The following is a 24761-nucleotide window of genomic DNA, read 5'->3' on the forward strand; positions in this document are numbered from 1 at the left end:
ATCTGTAACCGGTGTCATCTTACTGCGACGATCAAAAGGAACCTCCCCAAATGCAACAGTAGGATGCCTACGTTTTACCATCTAATCAAGACCTAACCTCCACATAAGACCTATAATCTCCGGCATAGAGGGACCATTTTACAAGGTTTCGTGGTTCCTCAATGGCCCGGACGAGATCATTCAACGACTGCCTCGTCTCAATCCTGACACCTTCAGAAGCAACAGATACACCTTCAGCTTAGACGTGGCTCCGCTATACATCTCGGTTCCTGTCCTTCCCGCGGCAGACCTGATCACAGAATGCGTTGCCTTCTCAAACTCACACTGTTTCGGACTTACCTCCTCCGACATCCACCAGCTACTATCAGTCATCATTACCAACACACACTTCGATTTCCTTGGCAACACGCTTAAGCAGTGTTCAGGCCTGCCTATGGGTTCCGGCCTCTCAGGTCTGCTCGCTATCATTTACTTAGACTGACTGGAGCATAGAATACTCATACCACTCGTGCACCTTCTTCACCAGGTATATGGATGCATCCTCGCATTCACCCCATCCCATGAGGATGCCTCCACAATACTAAGGCATTTCAATAAGATGGACCCACACATTAGCTTCACCATTGAACACCCAAACAACGATGGTTCCCCCTCCTTGCTTGACTTTCTGCTAAACATCACGGACGAGGGGAAAATTGACATGGTGTTCTACCGAAAATCATCCTGCCCGTACCTCTCCATCCGTTACAAGTCGCGGCTCTCCACATCAGGGATAAGGTAAGTCAGGTACATAACGAGATCGCCTGGATACACAAGAGATGAAGTAACAACACCAGCCAAGACGCACGTGTTGCTCGATTCCTAAAGGTTCTTGAGAATAACGGACACCCGACGTCCGTTGTTAATTCCATCCGAGAGCACAAGCCAAATAAAGGCAAAGGGGATCTCTCTAAGACCTGCATCTTGAAGATTCCCCACTTTAATTCGAGGACCATATCTGCCATTTACAAAGCCATCGGCTGGGAAGGCCTCGACAGCCTACTGGCCCATTCAGGACCATCCCTACGTAAACACCTATCAACGAGGTGGTCACGCACAGAAAAACCGCCCTGCACACAAGCGAACTGCCCGATTTGCAACACAAACATGTGTCGATGTGCATACGTAGTGTATACCAGATGTTCCAGATGCAACAACTGTTTACATCGGTTGCACAGTCCGACCAATCCATGTCCGAATGAAGGAGCGCCTTATTACCGACGCGTCCTGCCTTCTGCGAACACTTAACCAAATGCGTCAACACTACCAAAGGGAGAGACGCCTTCAGACCGAGGAGCCTCTAGGAAGTCTTTTACTCTGTCAGAAATAGCAACCAAATCCTCATCAAATGCTACCACAATGTCTTGAAAATGATGCACTTACACAGTTTTATGGTCAAGGTTCAATCATAGTTCACCTGGAATTAAACAACATTTTATAAGTTTATATATATAATAGTAAATGTTTTGAGTCTCGAATCCGACGAAAAGCATTGATGACATGAAGTAGGAAAAGCTTTTCACGAGACCAAATAAACTCATTTAAAGTTTAAATACAAGAACCATTCGGACGCTAACAGAATCAAAGGTTTTATAATGCAGGGGAAATAACTCGGTAAATTTTATTATATTATCTCCCTTTACTTTATTTCACAATATATTTTAGATTTTTTAGATTTTTTTAAATTTCGCTTCAACAGTATAACAGGCATATTCTTAATTTTCTTGAGCCCATTCATGACAGCAAATGGCCACAAAGTTGACTGTAATTATATAAATATATATTCGACCAAGGCTTGGTTCCCGTATCATCCGGCTTCAACAAAAATCATGGTTGCATCACAGCACAACACTAAGACAGAACTATTTCACTTCAGCTGATTCTGCTCTCGTTAACACCATACCAAGATAAATAAGGGAAGGAAAAAATGGTCATAAACATTCAAACGGGTCCTGAAATAACAAATATATGTGTGTGTGTGTGTGTGTGTGTGTGTGTGTGTGTGTGTGTGTGTGTATGTATATGAGATTTACCAAGTGAACCATGATGAAAAAAGTATGGGAAAGATATAGTATATAATTGTTTTTGTGCAGGGGCTCCTTGAGGCATGCAATTTATTTTAAGGGTTACGCAGGAGGGAAAAGGTTGAGAAACACTGCTCTAAAGTATTAGAGCAAAAATATATGTTTTAGGACGTTAAATGTTATGGCCAGTCATAGAGTGACCATTGGTTTCACCCCTATAAAGCGATTAGTGGTGTAGGCGACTTGTGAGGCTCAAATGGCCGAAGGCGGACGATCCCTCAGCAACTGGTGGAACGGCATAAGAGACCGATAGAATAAGTACTAGGCTTACAAAGAATAAGTCCCGGGGTCGATTTGCTTGACTAATGGCGGTGCTCCAGTATGGCCACAGTCAAATGACTGAAACAAGTAAAAGAGTATATATGTATATGTGTGTGTGTATATATATATATATATATATATATATATATATATATATATATATATATATATATATATATGTTGTTGTACTTGGGGATGGTCATATTGCCAGTTTAGCCAATAAAAACACACGCACTGTATATTTGGTGTTAATTTGCTTCAGCTTTATATTACATTAATCTTAATCTTATTTCGGCCAGAGTTCTTTCGTCACACTTCTGTGACCTCATCAGTGGTCCTTTGTTTCCTTCCTTCTTATGTGTGTCTCACCTTGCTAAATATCAGCCATTTTGCATTCCTATACAATAGGAATGAGGTCACAGAAGTGTGACGAAAGAACTCTGGCCGAAATATATATATATATATATATATATATATAATTAATTAAAAAGGAATGTAAAAAATACATTGCGAAGGATATATCATAAACAATAGATAATTATTTATGAATATATCAATGACCAAACATGTAATAATAAATTACTTAAAAGAAGACTGTTTATAATAATGAATAAATCACACTCATAACGGAGGGGGTTGCAAAATCCGTTACATGTTTAGAAATAGCAGTCAAGACTGCTATAAACCTTTCTATTATAGGCACAAGGCCTGAAATTTTGGGGGAGGGGGCCAGTCGATTAGATCGATCCCAGTACGCAACTGGTACTTAATTTATCGAGCCCGAAAGGATGAAAGGCAAAGTCGACCGCGGCAGAATTTGAACTCAGAACATAAAGACAGACGAAATACCGTTAAGCATTTCGCCCGGCATGCTAACGTTTCTGCCAGCTCGCCGTCTTGTCAAGACCATTATAAAGCCACTATCATCACTCATATTTTATTTCCTCAGAATAAAGCTGTCTGCGAGCGACATGACATAAAATCCACAATTCAAAAATAAAAGGTTAATTCTCAATTGCAATTTCGAAGTTAGGAACCTATTATACCACATTATATACCGTATCGTAAAATAAATCGCAATCCTCTCCGTTATAATTATGATTTATTCATAATTATAAATACTATTCTTATGTATATACATATATATATATATATATATATAGATAGATAGATAGATATAGATATAGATATAGATATAGTTAGGTAGGTAGGATGATGTCTGTATTACAATAATGTTGTGCAGGTATAGTAATATTACGATCATGAAACTAGCATTAGCCTATCTCATTCTTTTTCACGGAACCCCTAGGAACCTTTTGCGGACCCTAGGGTTCCGGAGGGACCCTGGTTGATAAACGTTGCATTAGAGTGTGCGTCTTTTTCGGATATATGAACTACTGACAATATATATAGACAGGGTGTGGCAGACATGTTGCCCCGACTTCAAAGGTTAATAAAAAACAAACACATGAAGATACAAGGAAAAAATGATGCTCTCCACTCCAGGCCAAGGCAGGTACTGACTGAAACAGGAAAAGAAAATGGCATTTAAGGAAGTTCATAGAAATACAAAGTTTTTTCAAGCACCTTCATGTGTTCATGTTTTATTAACCTTTGAAATCGGGGCGGTCTTTTTGCCGCAGCCTGTATACCGTAAATCCTCGAGTATAGTCCGCCCTTGAGTATAATACGCAGGAAATTTTTAGGGGGCTGTACCTCTGAAAAACCTAAACTTTATGTATAATACGCACCCCTTCTCTAACTTGAGTCAAGGAGGTCTGTATAACGTCCTTTTTGTAAACATATATACGGTAATGTCCTTTATTATTATTGTATATATAACATAATGCAAACGTGAAGCTTTTTTGTGCACTTTGTTTGCAGAAAATAAAGAAATAACAGTAATAAAGTCAGTGAAAAATAAATATTAAGTAAATTGCCTTTGCATACTTATTACTATCAGTTACAAGCCCGATATCACAAAATGAGTCTGAATAAACATTGCCGGACAGCAAATAGAGACTCAGACATTGCTTAGAAAATATTTTTCATTTTTAACCTCGTATATAGTACGCACTAGGGATTTTGACCTTTAAATTTTGGGGGAAAATGCGGATTATACTCGAGGATTTACAGTATATACATAAGTCAAATAACTCCGGTTATTTTCTAGTTTTTGTCGTGTACGGGAGACAACTCCGTATGTAGTCATCTTATGTTAATCCTATCAGAGCAACCACGACTTCAACAAACCAGCCGAAGCGGTGAATAAAGGAATGGCTAAATGAACGCAAACTATTTTCTAATACAATGAGTTTATTGCGTACAGTATTGCAACATTTCTTCTACAACATTTGTGTCGTAACAACAATGTATGGTCACCAAGGGTGGCAGTTTATCAATTCGGTCACTGACGCCGCAGTCACCACCACCACCACCATTATCACCTTCATCAGCACCACCTCCATCATCATAACTATGGCAGTTTATCAATCCGCTCACTACCACCACCACCACCATCCTCGTCATTACTATCATCACCATTTTACATCCACTCTCTATATTGGTTTCAAATTTTGGCACAAGGCCAGCAATTTTGAGGAGGCACTCAATCGATTGCGTTGGCCCAAAGTACTCAGCAGCATTTGCCCACTCTTTAGTTCTTAAGCCTGGGTAACTTATTCTATCAGTCTGTTTTTGTCAAACTGCTAAACTATAGAGACATAAAACACATGTCGCTGTAACTTAGCAGTCTGGCGAAAGAGAGCAGAGTGCCAGGCTTGAAACAGGAAAAGAAAAAAGGAAAAAAGAAATACTGGGACTGATTAATTCAACTAAAAATTCTTCTTGGCGTTGTTCCAGCATGGCCACAGTCTAATGACAGAAACATGTAAAAGACAATAGATAAAAGATAAAAGCATGTCAATTTTGCAATAGATTGTGTTTGGGGGCTTCAAGGACTTTACTCCAGTCCACACTGTAGAGTGGTTGGCATTTGGAAGGGCATGCAGCTGTAGAAACCTTGCCAAAACTGACCTCGCCAGTGTTTGTGCTGCGTAAAAAGCACTCAGTCCACTCTGCCGAGTGGTTGACGTTAGGAAGAGCATCCAACCATTAAAACCATGCAAAAACAGTCACAGAAGTCTGGTGGAGGCTCCTGCCTGGCCAGCTCCTGTCAACCTGTCCCACCCATGCCAGCATGGAAAGCAGACGTTAAAACGATGATGACGACGATGACAGAGGCCACACTTCACTTGTTTAATCTTCATTCTTTGAGTAAAAGCCCAGACACCATACTAACCTTATTCAGTCAGTTGAAAAGTTTAACTGTTTTTTTTTCTATTTCACTTCCAAGTAAGAAAGAGATAATTGTGAGGACGAACGAAACAGGATAAAAACGAGTAAATGACAAAACGAAGATAAACTATAAATAAACATTTTATTTACATTTGAACGTGTTGAATGCAGATATAAAACACACACACACACATATATATATATGTGTGTGTGTGTGTGTGTATACCTATATAAATATAAGTATACTGCTAATTTCAGGGCAGTTGAGGGTCAGCAAAACATCAAGACTTTCAAACCATGTGATGTACCTGTGTGTGTGTGTGTGTGTTAAATTCAATTTATGTTGAAAGTCAGCAGACAAAGTTTGCTTCAGAAGCGTCGAGATGTATTGAAAGATACGGATAAGGAAATAATTTTATTCTCAAACGCAGGAGAATGCTAATAATATAGCAGGAACAGGAGAAACTCTCCAGATTTTGCAGAAAAATCTATCAGCATCCAGATTTTTCTGCAAAATCTGGAGAGTTTATTAGCATCATCCAGCATTTGAGAATAAAATTATTTCCTTACCTGTATATCATCATCATCATCATCATCATCATCGTTTAACGTCCGCTTTCCATGCTGGCATGGGTTGGACGACTTGACTGAGGACTGGTGAAACCGGATGGCAACACCAGGCTCCAAATATTTTCATATATATACACACACACATGTGTGTGTGTGTATATATATATAAAGATATACACATACATATACATTACATGCACACACACACACACAAAACAACCATATGAGACCAGGATATTCACTTTTCCAACCACAGACTTTCAGGTTCAATGTCACTACAGAGTACTGCAAAAGTACTGCATAAGTTTTTTTCTTGTTTGTTATAACAGTGTGTGTGTGTGTGTGTGTGTGTGTGTGTAATATATATATATATGTGTGTATATGTATACATATAAATGTACATTTGCATATATGTGTGTGTTATATTTGTGTATATGTATACATGATCATCATCATCGTTTAACGTCTGCTTTCCATGCTAGCATGGGTTGGACGATTTGACTGAGGACTGGTAATCCAGATGGCTGCACCAGGCTCCAATTTACAGCTGGATGCCCTTCCTAACGATATGAATGTATATCTGCATATATGTGTGAGTGTGTGTTTGTGTATGCATGTCTGTATATATATATACATACATTCTCTCTCTCTGCTCACACACACACACACACATATATACATACGCAATATATTCTTGGAACAAATAGGTCTCTCGAATATCAATGGATAAGAAAAATATCAAATAACAAAACAAAAACAAAGCCAGCTTCAGATATGTCGTGGACATGAATTTGAGGAATATGAGAAGGAGGCGGGGTTGGGAGGGAGGGCGGTGGGTCCTTGTGTATTAAGCATTTCATAATCCACTAACAGAAGTTGATGTCAATTCAACATGTTCTTCTTGTTTCATACTTCTGCAGGTTCAATACTCATCAAAGTGCCAAATAAGAAATGTTGGATCACAGGGAATTTGTCTAAAACCTGAAAATAAAAGTAATAATAATAATAATAATAATAATAATAATAATAATAATAATAACAACAATAACAACATCAATAATAGTAAACCTTTCCATTACAGACACGAGGCCTGAAATCTTGGGGAGGGAGGGAGGTAGTCGGTTACAACGACCCCAGTGAATAGTTGGTACTTATTTTATCGACTCCGAAAGTGAAACTCAGCAGAATTTGAACTCAGAGTGTAGCAAAGGACAACATGCTCCTAAGCATTTCGCCTGGCATGCTAACATACCTAAAGAAGAAGAAGAAGAAGAAGAAGAAGAAGAAGAAGAAGAAGAAGGAGGAGGAGGAGGAGGAGAAGAAGAAGAAGAAGAAGAACAGCATTCTGTATATCTTACTTAGCATGGATATACTGTGATATTGGTCTTGAGGAAGCATCTCATATAGACATATAATGCAAAGGAGATGCTTTCTCAAGACCAATATCAAAGTTCTGCAGCTTTCTACAGTTTATCCATGCTACAGTTAAGCAAGATATAGAGAATGCTATTCTGAACTAATACTGCTCTCATGCGACCATGAGATAGAGAATAGGAAGCCAGACATAGTGTTAATTGAGAAAGAAAGCAAACTATGCTGGATCATAGATATAGCATGCCCGGCTGACAACAAGGTATGCGATAAGGAAGAAAGAAAAGTCGATAGGTATAACAGGTTAGCTTGGGAGGTTAAGCAGTTGTGGTCTATGAAAAAGGTGAGAGGAGGGGAGGAGGGGAGAGGAGGATGAGGAGGAGAGGAGGGGAAAGAAGGAGGGGAAGGGGGAAGGAGGGGTGATAGGAGGGCGAGGGGTGGTATTGGGGGGTTAAGGGAGGGGTCAGGGGATAGAGGGGAGGAGAGGAGGGAAGATGGGGAGGGGATATGGTGAGGGGAGGAGGAGAAGGAGGAATGACAGTGATGGTGATGACAAGATAAAAGCAGCAATGATGATGATGATACAATGAAGACGATGACGATGACAACTAGAAGACAATGATTAAAAAAAAACCAAAAGGATAAGCCCACTTACCTCTGCTTTATACATCTTTATAAGGCCTGAATTCACTTTCTCCCACGAGGCGACCGCACTGATACTCCAGAGTTGATTGGAATGTTCAAAGAAAGGACCACTTTTCACCTGTTTTCAAAGAAAACCCAAATTAATGCCAACGCTTTCACCATCTTTATTTCAATTGCAATATTATTTTAGTTTAATTAATCAGGACAGAACAGATGGCAACACAAGTTCTCGTGGAGATTATTATTGAATAATCATTTCGGGGTCGATAAAATTAGTACCAGTTATGCACTGGGGTCGATGTAATCGACTTAATCCCTTCCCCCAAATCTGAGGCCTAGTGCTTCCACTAGAAATGCATTCGAGTGTTAGGCCTCACAGAGGCAAAGTGGCTTATTTCCTTTTGAGCATTGGGCCTCAAAGAGGCAAAGTGACCAAGCTTTTTTACAAGAGTTTGAGCCTCATGGAGGGAAAGTGGCTGGGTTTTTTTGAGTGTTGGGCCTCCCTGAGACAATGTCCAAGACCCCCTGTTTCTACTATAGCCCCAGGCTAATCAAAGCATTGTAAGCTGATCTGGTAGATGGAAATTGAACGAAGCTGTTTCCAACCTTTCGGGAAAACATGTCTAGCTATGGGGAAGTATTTATTTTGCTTGGAAACAGGTGAGGCTAGGTGACAGGAAGAGCATCTAGCTGTAGAAAATCTGCCTCAACATATTCCATCTAACCCATGCAAGCATAGAAAAGGAACATGATGATGATGGTGATGATGACAGAATCCAAGGAAAATGATAAAAGGTGATGTTAATTGCCTGATTAATCCATATTGTTACATTAAGCAAAGTTTCTAGAACATACAACAAAATATTAGACAGAAAGGGAAAAATTAAAACAAAGTAAATTTCAACTCACTTGATTAATGTACTTTATACAAGCTAAAAAGATGTAGTCTTGACTAAAATGTTCGTAAATTTCTGGGTTGATAAAGGATTTTGGTAAAATTCGAGGATGACCTACAAAAGATTTTTTTTCAAAATACACATATAATTAGAAACATTTATCAAACAGTTAATTACTGCATTTAACAGCATCTAAGACACCACTTGTTTTCTCAAAAAATGCCTTCAAAAATCATCCTAGACATAGGGTCAGGAAGAGGAAGAACAGGGGATGCAAGTGCACCTGCTAAAATTTGTGAAGGTGGGCGGGGGGAATGAAAACGCTTTGAACATCCTCCTGAAAAACACTAAGGTGATTGAGAAAAATCAACTGTCATGAAACACAGAGAACGGAATGAGAACATTGCACCCCTGTGGATCAAATAAAGGATTAGGTTTGAAATTCTAATATCACAACTGAGTTCCACACAAGACACTTGTGAAGAAGGCTGGAGAAAACAACAGCTAAAATGTAGTGAAATCAATTCAAGATGGGGACACCGGTCTGATTAATAGTGACCTCACCTGTGCTTGTGCCATGTAAAAAGCACCAAGCCCACTCTGCTGAGCGGTTGGTGTTAGGAAGGGCATCCAGCTGTAGAAACATTGCCAAAACAGTCACAGAAGTACGGTGCAGGCTTCTTCCAGACCGGCTCTTGTGAAACCATCCCATCCATGCCAAAATGGAAGGCAGATGTTAAACAATGATGATGATGATGATGATGGGTGCTCAGTGTGTGTGTGTGTGTGTGTGTGTGTGTGTGTGTGTATCATCATTTTCTTGTAGATCATTTTCTTATAAATTAAAGGAAAATGGACAACAAAACCAAGACAGGACGAGTATCTCAGGTCATTTAGAATATTTAATTAAAGGTGAATCAAAAATGGAGAAGTAGAAGTAATCAATGACTACAGCTGTTTCTGAGATATCCCAAGTGATGGGTCAACATCTCCATACACTGGGTATTCCATCATCAGAGACAAGGTGTGTATGCAGGAAAGTTCCAGACAGAGAATTCACAATGTATAAAAGAATAAAACAGTCGACAGAAGAATAAAGACGGAAGAATAACGTTCACAGTTCCTCTTGTTCCAGAAGGTATGGAAGTTAGTCTATACTTCCATGAACAAAGCCTGGATGTGTGTGTGGTCAAACAATTCTCCAGTAACTATTTTAATTATTTAAGTTTTGAATCAGATACCATACTGGTGTGGTTGTGTGGTTCTGGGTTCAGTTCCAATCTGCAACATTTTACATCTTGGGTAAGTGTCTTCTATTAATAATATAGTCCTGGGCTGACCAATGTCTTGTGAGTGAATTTAGTAGTGGAAACTTGTCCTAGGGCAGCCTGATCGAGGGCAGGACAGCCTAACTGACTCCCATGCCGGTGGAACGTAAAAAGGACTCACTACACTCTCAGAGTGGTTGGCGTTAGGAAGGGCATCCAGCTGTTGAAACCTTGCCAGTATTAGATTGGAACTTGGTGCAGCCTCTGGGCTTTCCAGACCTCAGTCAAACCGTCCAACCCATGCCAGCATGGAAAGCAGACGTTAAACGATGATGATGATGATGATGATGTATAGTCCCTTAAGTATAATCCCAGGTAAATCTGGGTAATATTGGGAATGTTGCATTCACATTGAAGGAATAGATTAAGTGGTTAGCTTAATAGATTAAATGTAAGGAAAATGGTCCATGTGGGTGTATAGCGTGAGAGAGACAAACATCATGAAAGACAAATCAGAGAGGGGGGGAGGGGGGAGAAAAACGAAGAGAGAAATGAAAAGAGGATATGTGTATGTGTGTGTGTGTATATACATATATATGCGTATAAGAAGGGATGGCCACTAAGTAAAAGAGTTAATAGCGAAACCCAGTCTACGATTAATTCTTTATTTTGTATATTTTCATTTGCCTTGCCCACTTATGTTCTGGTGTTTGCTGAATTTTTCTGGAGAACATTCTTTTCTTTGTGGTTAGATCGTAGATGATCTTTTTCTAGCATATCGGATGTCCACTTAGTGGTCATCCCTTCTTATACGCATGTAATACAATTTTTCTGAATTCTCAGATTTTTTTATATGCTAGGCCACTAGTTTTTAAATTGATGTTAATTAAATTAATATTCAATTTATCACCCTCAGCCCCTGGACTGGCTTGTGCGGGTGGCACATAAAAGACACCATTTCGAGCGTGGCCGTTTTCGTGCGGGTGACACGTAAAAGCACCCACTACACTCTCTGAGTGGTTGGCGTTAGGAAGGGCATCCAGCTGTAGAAACTCTGCCAAATTAGATTGGAGCCTGGTGTTGCCATCCGGTTTCACCAGTCCTCAGTCAAATCGTCCAACCCATGCTAGCGTGGAGAGCGGACGTTAAACGATGATGATGATGATATACATACATATATATATATATATATATATATATATATATATATATATATATATATCCACATCCACACACGCACACGCACACAGCCTAAATGTGCATGCTACAAGTCATTTCACTCCAGCCAGGCTCATTACTCCCCACCGCCACCCCCACCCCCACCACCTCCTGCCCTATTCCAGTGAGATTTTGAATTGAGAAGATAAAGGGAGATAACTGATAATAGGACACTGACCAATAAGCTGACTGCTCCCCCAGATGAAAGGAATGAATTGGTAATCGTCCAGGCTCCAAACACCATGGCTTCCAGCAGGTTCCATCCGATATCTTTGCTGCATTCGACGCATTAGCTGCAAATATCTGCATTCAGAACACAGAGAACATTTGTTAGAATACACCAAAATTAAAAATGCATAATTTAAATAATAATAATAATGATTATGATGATGATGATGATGATGATCCTTTCTAATATCGGCACAAAACCTGAAACTTTGGGGGAGGGGTTAAGTCGATTACATCGACCCCGGTGCATAATGGTACTTATTGCATCGACCCTCAAAGGATGAAAGGCAAAGTCAAGCTCGGAGGAATTTGAACTCAGAACTTAATGGCAGATGAAATACCGCTAAGCAATTCACCCAGCTTCCTAACGATTCTGCCAGCTCGCTGCCTTAATAATAGTAACAATAATAATAATAATAATAATAATAATAATAATAATAAGTATTGTTTCTAATTTTGGCACATGATGTCAAGACAAGTCACACTAACACACACATCCATGGACACACATATACAAGCTTCTTTCCTTTTCTGTATACCAATTCCATGCACAAGGCTTTGGTTGGCCTGGAACTAGTGGAAGACATGTGCCTAAGGTGACACACAGTAGAACTGAACCCAAAACCATGTGGTTGAGAAGCAAAGTTCTTATATATATATATGCAGCACGGAATTTTGACAGTGAACAGGTCACGGTCTCAAAGTGACGAAAATATTTTGACAAATTAAATTTAAATATTGAAGTGACTCTAACAGTTTTTCTGTGTTTATAAATGGCTTATAAACACCTTCCACACTGCAATATATACACACACACACACACAGAGGTTACAAAGGGCTTCCAACAGTTTCCGTTACCAAATCCACTCACGAGATCAGCCAGAAGCTACAGCAGAAGCAATCTGTGATATCGCCCAGTGAGACAGAACTCAAAGCCACATGGTTACAAAACGCCACCTGTGCACAGCCATGACTGCATCCATCACAATATTCTGGAAGACTTTCGTTCAACATTCTTTAAAGACACCTGAAGAAAAGCAAAGTTTAATAGAAGACTGAAAGAGCATTATTACTGACGGGTAGCCATACTCACTTCTCATTGACTTGCAAGACAATAGCTGGGGCATCGGCCTCCGTAAGTATCCCTATTTTATATAAGGTACAGAGGAAAGCAGCAAAAGACATTTCATGGCCTGAAGCAAAAGAAAAAGGGGAAATTGTATGAGTTAGTCAATAGGTCATAAGGACATGAGTTCAATTCTGAGTGGGAAAATTTTTAAATGATGTCCCAATTGAGCATTGGACCTCATGGAGGCAAAGTGACTGAGTTCCTTTTGAGCATTGGGCCTCATGGAGGCAAAGTGACTGAGTTCCTTTTGAGCATTGGGCCTCATGGAGGCAAAGTGGCCAAGTTCCTTTCGAGCACTGGGCCTCACAGAGGCAATGACGGGGACCTTTGGCATTATGTTGTGCTTGAGAAGACCCATCAAGCTGAGTAAAATCACAGTTGTGGCAGATACTGGTGTCATGCAAATGGCATCTGTGTCATGCAAATGGCACCTGTGTCATGCAAATGGCACTTGTGTCATGCAAATGGCACCTGTGCCAGTGGCACATAAAAGCACCCATTACACTCTCGTAGTGGTTGGCATTAGGAAGGGCATCCTGCCGTAGAAAACCATGCCAAATCAGTCTGGAGTCTAGTGCAGCCTTCCAGCTTACCAACCTTGGTCAAACCATCCAACCCATGCCAGTATGGACAACAGACATTTGATGATGATGAAGATGAAGACAGTAGAAAAAATGGGGTTGGAATACAAAATAATCTGACTTTGAAACACAATGAGATATGACATATTTAACTCTTTATCAGAGAGAGGTGGAGGGAGTGGTGAGAGAGGGGAGAGATGGAAGGGGGAGAGTGGGGAAGTGAAGGGGAGGGAGATGAGACAAAAGGAGGGCAGGAGAGAGGGAGGAGGAAGCGAAGGGGAGGGAGATGAGACAAAAGGAGGGCAGGAGAGAGGGAGGAGGAAGCGAAGGGGAGGGAAGGAAGATGAGAGGGAGGAGGGGAAATGCGGTAAGAGGGAGATGAAGGAGGAAAGGCAGGGCGAGAGGAAGGGGAGAGAGGGGGGAGGAGATGAGAAGGGATGTGAGAGAGAGGGAGAGAGAGAGGTGTAGCAGCGGTCAGTTGGTACTCGTTATTTACAGCTGAGTAGGCTGCAGAGCAACATGAAATGAAGATCCTTGCTCAAAGACACAAATTCCCTGCCCAGGCCAGAAATCAAATGAACAACAAGGTTACAACAAGCCTTTGGATCCACTGGCCAAAGACTCTTGTAGAAGACACTTGCCCAAGGTACCCCACAATGGCACTGAGCCTGAGAGCATCTCAACCACACAGCCACATCTCCACCTATAAACCACACTTGTTTCTATTACTATCATTATTTTCATTAAAAGCCTTTTTTTACTGAAACTGTCCTTGGTTTCAATGAGTCTGCAGTATTGTTTCCTTGAAATGGCATATTTTCTTTCGTCCCAAACCCTCTCAAGCTATGCATTTTTAATCTAACCCAGGGGTGGGGGAACTTTTTAAAGCAGCAGGCAAAAATTTCCAAAGAAAAAGGTCCTTGGATGGATCAGAAGTTCTAACTCTTATATCTGTGTAAATCTTGTATGTATCTATGTATAATTCGATATACATTAATAAAGATAAGTTTAACACATCAAATTAACACATAACATCTTCATTAATGCCACCACTGAATTTAGGACTGTATTACTTATGAGGTATTCTATTTTTTCCAGCTAGAGTGTAGTTGGATCTCAAGAGGGTGGTACAAACCTAGTAATATGTGTTTTATAGTGAAAACAAAATTTCCATTCAAATGGCAATTACCGGACGATTCCTGACCATTTTAAGTCGTAATGGAAACGAACAAGTATACGAATATTGTATAAATTTTGATTGAAAAATTTACTATATTTTGTACATACGAGTATATCAGCCTGGGGACACAATAAAACGTACCCGCAAGTGCAGTTGTACCCTCGGGCGGGGGTTTCCCCACCCTTGATCTAACCACTTGTCTACGTTGTCCTCTGTAACTAATGCAAGCAAGCAGTCAGCTTTCATGAAAAAGATACCGTTTTTTTTAAGACAAACAATGGGAAAGAAAGAAATACAAAGTCGACATGACTAACCTGTGCCATAATCAATTCTTGTGGAATTACCAATTCCTTCAATCAGGTAAGTAGATATTTCTGGGAAAGCTTTGTGATATTTTTCATCAAAACATTTTTCCATTTCTTCTACAGCACTCTGAAAAGACAGAGAAAAGAACTTAATGTTTCCACGGGACTCGTTTTCTTTCAATCTAAGGAGAAATCAGCTAAATTAGCTCTGTTTATATATCTACTGCATAGGTTACATGTATCAGTGCCCCAGCATGGCCACAGTCCAATGACCAAAGCAAATGAAAGATGAAAAGAGAATTAAAGGCTTACCTCTTTCAGTTTAATATAAAGCTTTTGGAAAGCTTTGTTGCCAAATCTCTGAGGCTGGTCAATCGGAAGAATGTCTGTCATCCATTGATCCAACGTATCCAAAAGACCCATCAGTTTCTTCACAGTCTACAATATTGAGAAAATCAAATTCACTTACAACTCAATCAATCAGAAAATTACGATCCTCTTCCTCATCGTTATCATTATCATCCATTTCACTCACCATCCACATCTTCATCATCATCAGCACCACCATTGTTGTTAGTGTCATTGGAAAGCTGGAAGAATCGTTAGTGTGATGGACAAAAGTCGTCGTCATTGTCGTCGTTTGACGTCCGCTTTCCATCCTGTCATGAGTTGGACAGTTTGACTGAGAACTGGCAAGCCGGGAGGCTGTACCAGGCTCCAATCTTGATTTGGCAAGGTTTCTACAGCTGGATGCCCTTCTTAACACCAACCGCTCCAAGATTGTAATGGATGTTTTTACATGCCACCAGCCCTGGAGCCAGTCAGGCAGCACTGGCATCAGCCACACTCAAATGGTGCTTTTTTACATGTAAAAAGAGACAAAGTGGCTGAGTTCCTTTCAAGTGTTGGGCCTCACGGAGGCAATGACTGAGACCTTTGCCATTATGTCATGCTTGAGAAGACCCATCAAGCTGAGCAAAACTGCAGTCGTGACAGATACTGGTGTCACGCAAATGGCACCCTTGCCAGTGGCACGTAAAAGCACCCATTACATTCTTGGAAAACCATGCCAAATCAGACTGGAGTCTGGTGCAGCCTTCCAGCTTACCAGCTCTGGTCACACTGCCCAATCCATGCCAGCATGGACAAGGGACATTAAATGATGATGATGATGATGATAATGATGTATCATTAAATTCATGTTTTACTTACTTCAGAAATTGGGTAGGTGTCAGATATTTTCATTGATTTCACTGAATTATTCATTGCAATAATAAAACCCAAAAGATCATTGTTTGCCTGCAATGAGAAGTCGGTAAATACAAATGTATTTCGAAATTATCAATTCAGGTTTTTAAAAAAAGGAAGAAATTATTTATATGAAGGCAGCATCAGTTAACGCTTCAGCATTCAGATAATCTTATCAAATATAATGCTTATTTATTCACATTGTTTTTGAGTTAATCATGCAATATTTCATAATGTTGAGATTTCCATGATGTGACTGTTTATTTTTAGACTTATTTATTTTTAGAATAACATTGCAGGTTAAGTGTGAGAGGCCAGATAGGGCCAGTGTGAACATAAAATTGGTTGAATATTTGGTCGGATGTGGCTGGTTTAAATACGAATGGATTAAATATATTAAACACATTTTTTCTTTTTAAATTCTAAGTTTCACATGTATTTGGTTCGTCAAATTCTTGATGTGAACTCGTGTTCTGAAACATTAGCAAACCAACATTTCATACAACAAACATTAAACAACACCCCTTGGAGACAGTTGGGTCTTCATCTAAATTTACTGAAAGCCAAATCACTTTACATCTATTGAAACTGTCTCATAAGATCAACCATTTTACCTAGCTGCTGCCTCTGGTAAGGACAGATCTGACCTATCTTCAGTCCTAATAACTGAGTCTCTAGAATATAAACAAACAGCAACTCAGTGTCCATGCCAGCGCTGCCTGACTGGCACCCGTGCTAGTGGCACGTAAAAAGCACCATTTGAATGTGGTCAATGCCAGTGCTGACTGGCCCCCATGCAGGTAAACATCTGTGTGTGTTCATTTTTGCATACACGTGCGCATTTGACATCATCATCGTTGTTTAACGTCCGCTTTCCATGCTGGCATGAGTTGGACAGCTTGACCAAGGGCTGGCAAGCCAGAAGGCTGCACCAGGCTCCAATCTGATCCAGCAAAGTTTCTACAGCTGCATGCCCTTCCTAATCCCAACCACTCTGAGAGTAGAGGGTGTTTTTTACGTGCTACCGGCACGAGGGCCAGTCAGGCAGTGCTGGCATCAACTACGCTTGGATGGTACTTTTTACATGCCACTGGCACAGGAGCCAGTCAGGTGGCACTGGCAACAATCATGCTCGAATGGTACTTTTTACATGCCACAGGCACGGGACCAGTCAGGTAGCACTGGCATCAACCATGCTTGAATGGTACATTTTACGTTCCACCAGCACGGGTGCCAATCAGGCGGTACTGTCATCGGCCATGACGATGATTTCACTTGCCTCGTCTATGAATAAAGAAGAATAAAACAACGAAATGACTTTTCCTGCTTCTGGATTGTTTGAGAACAAATTTAATAAATCAAGACCGAACAATAAATACCATTAAAAGGTGCTGAAGGATGTCTAGAACAGGAAAGGATTTTTGGGAGGTTTTTTTTTGTTTTTGTTTTTTTTTTGTGCTCAAGAAAATTAACCAACAATTTTGAAGAAATAAATAGTTTACCTTAGATTTCCTCCAGTTGTCCATATCATCAGGTTTAAGGATTTCCCTGACCGGAACTTTGAAGTCATGTGTTTCTACATTAATGGGATTCATTGGTGATGGTTCAACAGCTCCTAAAATTCAAGAAGGAAACGGGTTAATTCACATCCTTTTCCATTGTTTAAAATACTCTGATATTTGTACTTGTTTCAGTCAGTAGACTGTGGCCATGCTGGGGCACCACCCTGGTACTTATTTTTATCTTTAACTTGTTTCAGTCATTAGACTTTGGCCATGCTGGGGCACCACCCTGGTACTTATTTTTATCTTTAACTTGTTTCAGTCATTAGACTGTGACCATGCTGGGGCACCAGCATGAAGGGTATAACTGAACAAATCAACCCAAGTACTTATTTTTTAAAACCTGACTCTTATTCTATAGGTTTATTTTGCCAATCTGCTAAGTTACAGGGTTGCAAACAAACCAAGACTGGTTGTCAAGTGGTGGCAGGAGGACAAACACAAAGACACACATGCATACATACATATATATATATACATATATAGCGAGAATTTACAAAAAAAAAAACAAAAGATGAAGACAGGTGTGTAAACAACAAACAGATGTTTTAGTTTAACGCTCAGAATTACATATATATAATATACATACGTATATGTATAAACATACATACATATACTTACATAGATATACATACATACATATACATATATACACATGGGAAAAAGTGTGTAATCTTCAATGGCAATAAATTGTTATTCTTCTTGATTGTACACTGTCCACTTTGTTTTCCAAACCTGCCATGGACTGCTTGAAGCTTACAAACTTCCTACACTTTGATACCTGGATCTTACCCGTGTGTGTGTGTGTGTGTGTGTGTGTGTGTGTGTGTGTGTGTGTGTACCGTAAGAACATAAATGTGAAACAAAGTGGCGAAAATAGTACTCGAGTACCAGAGGTAGAGTAATATGCTTTATTGAAAAGCAGCAGAAATATCACAAAAATTGTTACTCGGAGTTTGACGTTCCTGTTCATCGGACAGTTTTGTTTAGAATGGAACAGAAATAAGGTTATAAGCAAACATATATTCGTATACATACTTATATATGTGTATTTGTATGTATATCTATACTAATGTATATAAAATAAAAAATAAATGCACCCTTTTAAAGCCTAGCCAGGCTCATGGGCCCGGTTTCCCGGTTTCACTGGCGTATGTGTTCCCCAGCTGGACGGTACGCCAGTCCATTGCAGCGTTACTCCTTTTTGCCAGCCGAGTGGACTGGACCAATGTGATATGAAGTGTTTTGCTCAAGAACACAATGCGTCGCCCAGTCCAGGAATCGAAACCACAATCTTACGATCATGGTGCTGACACCCTAACCACTAAGCCACGTGCCTCCACACTAATGTATATATATATGTAGTTTTATGTGTGTGTTCATTTTGCAAAATTTATGAAGTATCTTTTCCTGCTCACTACTTGCTAGCGTTTTTACATAGCACTCCATGTCCTTGCCTTTTTCTCTCTCTTGCTAGTTTTGTTTCTCTTTCTTTTTCTTTTCCTCTCCTCTATGCTTAATGTATACTTTCCCTTTCTTTCGTCTGTAACAACTGACCGGCATACACCAGATTTTGTGCGCGGGCATGTATGCATACAGATGGATGGATGGATGTGTATTTGTATATATATATATTTATGTCTCACCTATATATGTCTATATATGTATATAACTATGTAGATGCATCTGTACATTTTAGTATATATGTATATATTATAGATGGTTTAGTATGTGAATATGCTGCTAAACGTGTATGTAATCCAGTGTGAAAATTTTAAATTTTTCAACGGCTATAACTTTTAATGTATTGATTTATAATTTGCATATAATTATTTACCTTATGTATTGAGACTCTGTCCTTTGATTTAAGGTTTCCTTCGATTTTAAAATAAGATGAATTTGTTCATTGATGCTTAAGACCATTAGTTGAAAGGACCAATGAAACGAAACCATTTTCAAATGTGTATCCATTAAACTAATTTTGAATCTGCCCAGGGTTACCTCAAGGGAGATGAAAGCATGGCAGACCAAAAACAACACAGAGAAGGACCATACAAACTGAAGCACTGATAGACAACTGAAGTTCAATGCCAAGGATCAAGACAAATGGAGATCTTTTACTGGGCCAAATACTCAACATGGAGTCAAAGGAATTAAAGCGAGAAGAAAGAAATGGTGTGAAATTATAAACATAGAAACAAAAACTTAGAATCGAGAAGCTTCAAAGTCGATTTAGTAAAGAATAAACAGGAATGAAAACAGACTCTGCAATTGCCATGGAAACACAAGTCATATTCCATAAGATGTAATTGATATAGAGGGTACACAAGTGGTGTAATGGCTGATAGGTTAGGCTAACAGAGAAGGTAGACTTTATATATAGCAGGTGCACAGGGACAATAAGCACGAAAAGCTTAGAAGGAAACAGATTCTCTTGAATACTCACAAGGCTTCCAAGAAGTACTACCAGTAGCATTCACTTAATGTTGTTGTCAAGTTCATGAGAAGTGCAACTGCAAAAGGTAGGCCTTGAATATAGCAAGAGGCCACTTGCCCCATACATTAAATCAAGCTGGTTGTGTTTGGCGGTAGATAAGCTACTTTAATGTTATTTGCCAAGTCATTTAGGTTGAGTGACGAGCATTGACAGGCAAAGAACTTAAAAAACAGATAAAATTTAAAAAAGCAATGCTTTAATTTCATGCCAATCAGCACTGGCTGACATATTACAGTTCGGACTGGCTCCCATGCCGGTGGCACGTAAAAAGCACCCACTATACTCTCGGAGTGGTTGGTGCTAGGAACGGCATCCAGCTGTAGCAACCTTGCCAGATCAGAATGGAGCCTGGTGCAGCCTCCTGCTTTGCCAGCATGGAAAGCGGATGTCAAACGATGATGATGATGATGAGTCTGCTGCCTCCACCACAATAATTGAACCAATACTTATTGGTGAAGCCATAGTCATGTAGGCATTAATTCCATTTATGGAGACACATTATGTTGTGGCTCTAGACTGGGAAAAGCTGGGAGCTATGGTTCAAAACTCAGCATGAGCCTCACTACAATGCAATTTACTAAAAGAAACAGTAAGAAAACGGCAAAAAAATAAATAAACAAACAAAATAATGCAAAAAAAGTGCGAGTTTTCCTGCCAAACAGTTTAACTGAAGATTCTAGAAGCTGGCTTACAGCAATGAAAGCTGGGAAATTCAACCTCAGACCAGAGAGTCACTAAGCCATCCAGCAGAGTCTCTGGAACTCGTTGCAACAAACTGGTCTCTCTAACCTCTTTACTTTTTCTTATGTAACATGCCTATATTATCAACATTATCATTGTTGTTTAACGTCTGCTTTCCATGCTGGCATGGGTTGGACGGTTTGACTGAGGACTAGCGAGCCAAAAGGCTACACCAGGCTCCAATCTGATCTGGCAAGGTTTCTACAGCTGGATGCCCTTCCTAACGCCAACCACTCCGAGAGTGTAGTGGGTGCTTTTTCGTACCACTGGCACAGGAGCCAGTCAGGCAGCACTGGCAACAATCATGCTTGAATGGTGCTTCTTACATGCCACCAGCATGGGTACCAATCAGGCAATACTGTCTTAGGCCACAACGACTTCACTTGCTTCAACAAGTCTTCACAAGTGCAGTTTATTGCCCAATGATTGAAGGGTACCCTTAAATGGGCTGGTTATGCTGCTCTGGCATAGGTCACGGTTACGGTCTCATTTGGTTTGCTGGGTCTTCTCAAGTACAGCATATCTCCAAAGGTCTCAGTCACTTGTCATCGCCTCGGTGAGGCCCAAAATGACACCAACCTTAATTTGCAGGGTCAACTAACACATTAATTATATAATAAAAATAAATGTGTCCTTTTAAAGCCTAGCCAGGCTCATGGGCCCGGTTTCCCGGTTTCACTGGCGTATGTATTCCCCAGCTGGATGGGACGCCAGTCCATCGCAGCGTTACTCATTTTTGCCACCTAGGTGGACTGGAGCAATGTGAAATGAAGTGTTTTGCTCAAAAACACAATGCATCACCAGGTCCAGGAACTGAAACCACAATCTTACAATCATGGTGCTGACACCCTAACCACTAAGCCACGCGCCTCCACCATTTATTATATGCAGTGATTTAAATCCTTCACATTATTTCCATATTATTGAGTGAGTTATATACAGAAGATTCCTAACTGCTGCATTGGTTGAACGTTGGGGTTTTGATTTATTGTATGTAGATTTCGAAGTATAGCAATGGAAATTAATGAAATATTTGAAAACTCAATTAAACTTTGGTGTAGCCATTGTCTACACACATACACAGAAGTGTTGTTGTTCTGAGGTTTTATTGCGATATTCTCAAATGAAATCAATTCAACACCAATTGAAGTTTATTCTGGTTATTCTATAATAAAAACTTGTTCAACGACTGAAGAGAGAGATCTAAGGGAAATGGCAGTGGCCTGTCTCGGTAACAATTGGAGCGTAGGAGGATTTAATAAGTTCAGTTCTGTTGAGAAGAAAATAAAAAGGAAAAAGAAAACTAACGTTTCGAGGTCTTGTCCATTATTTGAGAGAGGGGTGCAGGCAGAGGGAGGGAGATAAAAGGGAGGTTGGCAGTGGAGAACAAGACTGTTTGCAATAATTTGATTTTAAATTTCCAGGGCCTCTTCTTTTCTACCGTCAATATCACGTGGAACTTTTGTTCTATTGGGAACCCCACCACAATTCAGTTTATCTTTATTTCCATTTAATCAAGCGAAAACCCCTCCAAAGACGGTGGAAACAATATTTATTTTACAACTTGGATGCCAGTACCCTCCAACTGGCCCCCGTGCAAGACAGTAACTCCTGACTGGCCCCCGTTCATGCCAGTACCTCCTAACTGGCCCCCGTACCAGTGGCACGTGAAAAGCACTATCTGAATGTGATCAATGCCAGGCCCACCTAACTAGTTCCTGTGCTGGTGGCACATAAAAAGTACCCACTATATTCTCAAAGTGGTTGGCATTAGGAAGGGCATCCAGTTGTAGAAACATTGCCAGATCAGATTGGAGCCTAGTGCAGCCGCGGGCTCTCCTCCAGACCTCAGTCAAACCATCCAACCTATGCCAGCATGGAAAACAGACGTTAAACGACAATGATGACAATGATGTTGATTTTATTTTAATAATATTTAGTGTGATAAAGGCGGCGAGCTAGCAGAATTGGCATTTTGTCCATCTTCCCTACCTGAGTTCAAATGCTGCCAGCGTCGAGTTTGACCTTTATCCTTCTGGGGGTCGATAAAATAAGTACTAGTTGAACACTGGGGTGGGTGTGATTGACATACCACTCCCCCGAAATTGCTGGCCTTGCGCCAAAATTTGAAACCAGTATTTAGTGAGGCAAAGAAATATCTAACAATCTAAAGAAATTATTATTTTATTCTTTTACTTGTTTTAGTCATTTCACTGCGGCCATGCTGGAGCACCGCTAAGTCACGAGGACGTAAACACGCCAGCGTCGGTTGTCAAGCAATGTTGGGGGGAGGGGGACAAACACGGACAAACACACACACACACATACATACATACATACATACATACGACGCGCTTCTTTCAGTTTCCGTCTACCAAATCCACTCACAAGGCTTTGGTCGGCCCGAGGCTATAGCAGAAGACACTTGCCCAAGATGCCACGCAGCGGGACTGAACCCGGAACCATGTGGTTGGTAAGCGAGCTACTTACTACACAGCCACTCCTTGCAATGACTAAAAATAGCAGTAATATATTCTAAGAAGCGGTTTAACGATGTATGTTGCGAAGAGCAGTGATTTACAGAAGCCAGATTCACCGGCTCAAAGATTTCTTTTCGAGATTTATTCTTTTTGACAGTAAGAAATATTCATGTTTTCTTGTTTATAGCAGAAATATATAAATAGACACAACATAGTTCATTAACTTAATATAACGGATATGATGGGTCTTTTTCTATGAACACATAAAGACAAGTTTACAGCGAAAGTGAAAGCGTATTAATTAAACCGGTTATTCTTAACTTTGGCAGAGGATTTCCATATATAAAGGGGTGGGAATTATCGATTACACAGACTTAATAGTTGACCAGTAGTTATAAAATAGACCCTTGGAAGGAAGAAAGCTAAAGCTGATTTCGGCGGGATTTGAACTCAGAAAGGGACGAAGAAAGATGCAGGTTCGTGTCCTGCAAGTAGCCTTAAACTACTTTTTCCTCATCCAGGGGATGTTTTTTTTTTTAAATCTATTATGTTATTGTTTATAGCTGTATCTACTTCGAGACTCACCCTTAAAATGATTATCAAAGGGTATTTGGGGGTATTTTATTTTCAGATATTTCGTAAAAAAACATTTTGTTTCGAATTTATTCTATCAAAACAAATTTAGGCGATTCTTCATAGCTTGACTGTATACTGCTAGCGGGGGTTGTTAAGTACGGATATTGCCGCATTGGAAATCAGGAAGGAAAAGAGTGGAACGATGTGGAATAAACCATGAAAAGCAATCTTTGTGGAATCTCAACATTTAACTGCGAAGAATAATTTCAATTAAAAAAAAAATTGTTAATTAAATTCTTAATAAAATATATTAAGGCGTGATACAGATTTGAGAATAAGGAATCACGGCAAAATAATTTAACCGAAAACCAGTGTAAAATGCCTTTTCTAATAAATATAATAATATTAAAAACGGTTCATCAAACAAAAACTCACCCGTGGTAGCCATATTGCTTAAGACTTTGAATCCAGTTATCTCCCTTGAACTCTACACTTTTTGTTTTTAATTTCAAATTTTTGGGAATTCTTAGAAATAGATGACTTGTGTCTTTTATGTAACAAATCAATAGCGTTAATTTATATATT

At 39.8% G+C, this 24761-nt stretch overlaps 1 protein-coding gene across 2 annotated transcripts; it reads right to left on the reverse strand.

The window, feature by feature from the left end:
- Positions 1–5806: 5806 nt before the first annotated feature.
- On the reverse strand, positions 5807–24727 carry LOC106871106 (serine/threonine-protein phosphatase 2A activator). Of its 2 annotated transcripts, none has more exons than XM_089347527.1 (10): positions 24612–24727; positions 17823–17935; positions 16285–16371; positions 15385–15510; positions 15082–15199; positions 12971–13070; positions 11828–11952; positions 9177–9277; positions 8278–8385; positions 5807–7232 (listed from the first exon to the last, which is right to left on the reverse strand). In XM_089347527.1, exons 1-10 carry the CDS (start codon positions 24622–24624, stop codon positions 7158–7160), a joined length of 966 nt encoding a protein of 321 aa, XP_089203653.1. In that variant the 5' UTR covers positions 24625–24727; the 3' UTR covers positions 5807–7157. The 2 variants fall into 2 exon arrangements, with proteins under 2 accessions (XP_089203653.1, XP_089203657.1); XM_089347531.1 differs by lacking the exon at positions 24612–24727 and adding an exon at positions 20329–20371.
- Between the last annotated feature and the right edge of the window lie 34 nt (positions 24728–24761).

This window comes from Octopus bimaculoides, chromosome 1, assembly GCF_046866305.1.
Source record: "Octopus bimaculoides isolate indiv1 chromosome 1, ASM4686630v1, whole genome shotgun sequence".
Lineage (NCBI taxonomy): Eukaryota > Metazoa > Mollusca > Cephalopoda > Octopoda > Octopodidae > Octopus > Octopus bimaculoides.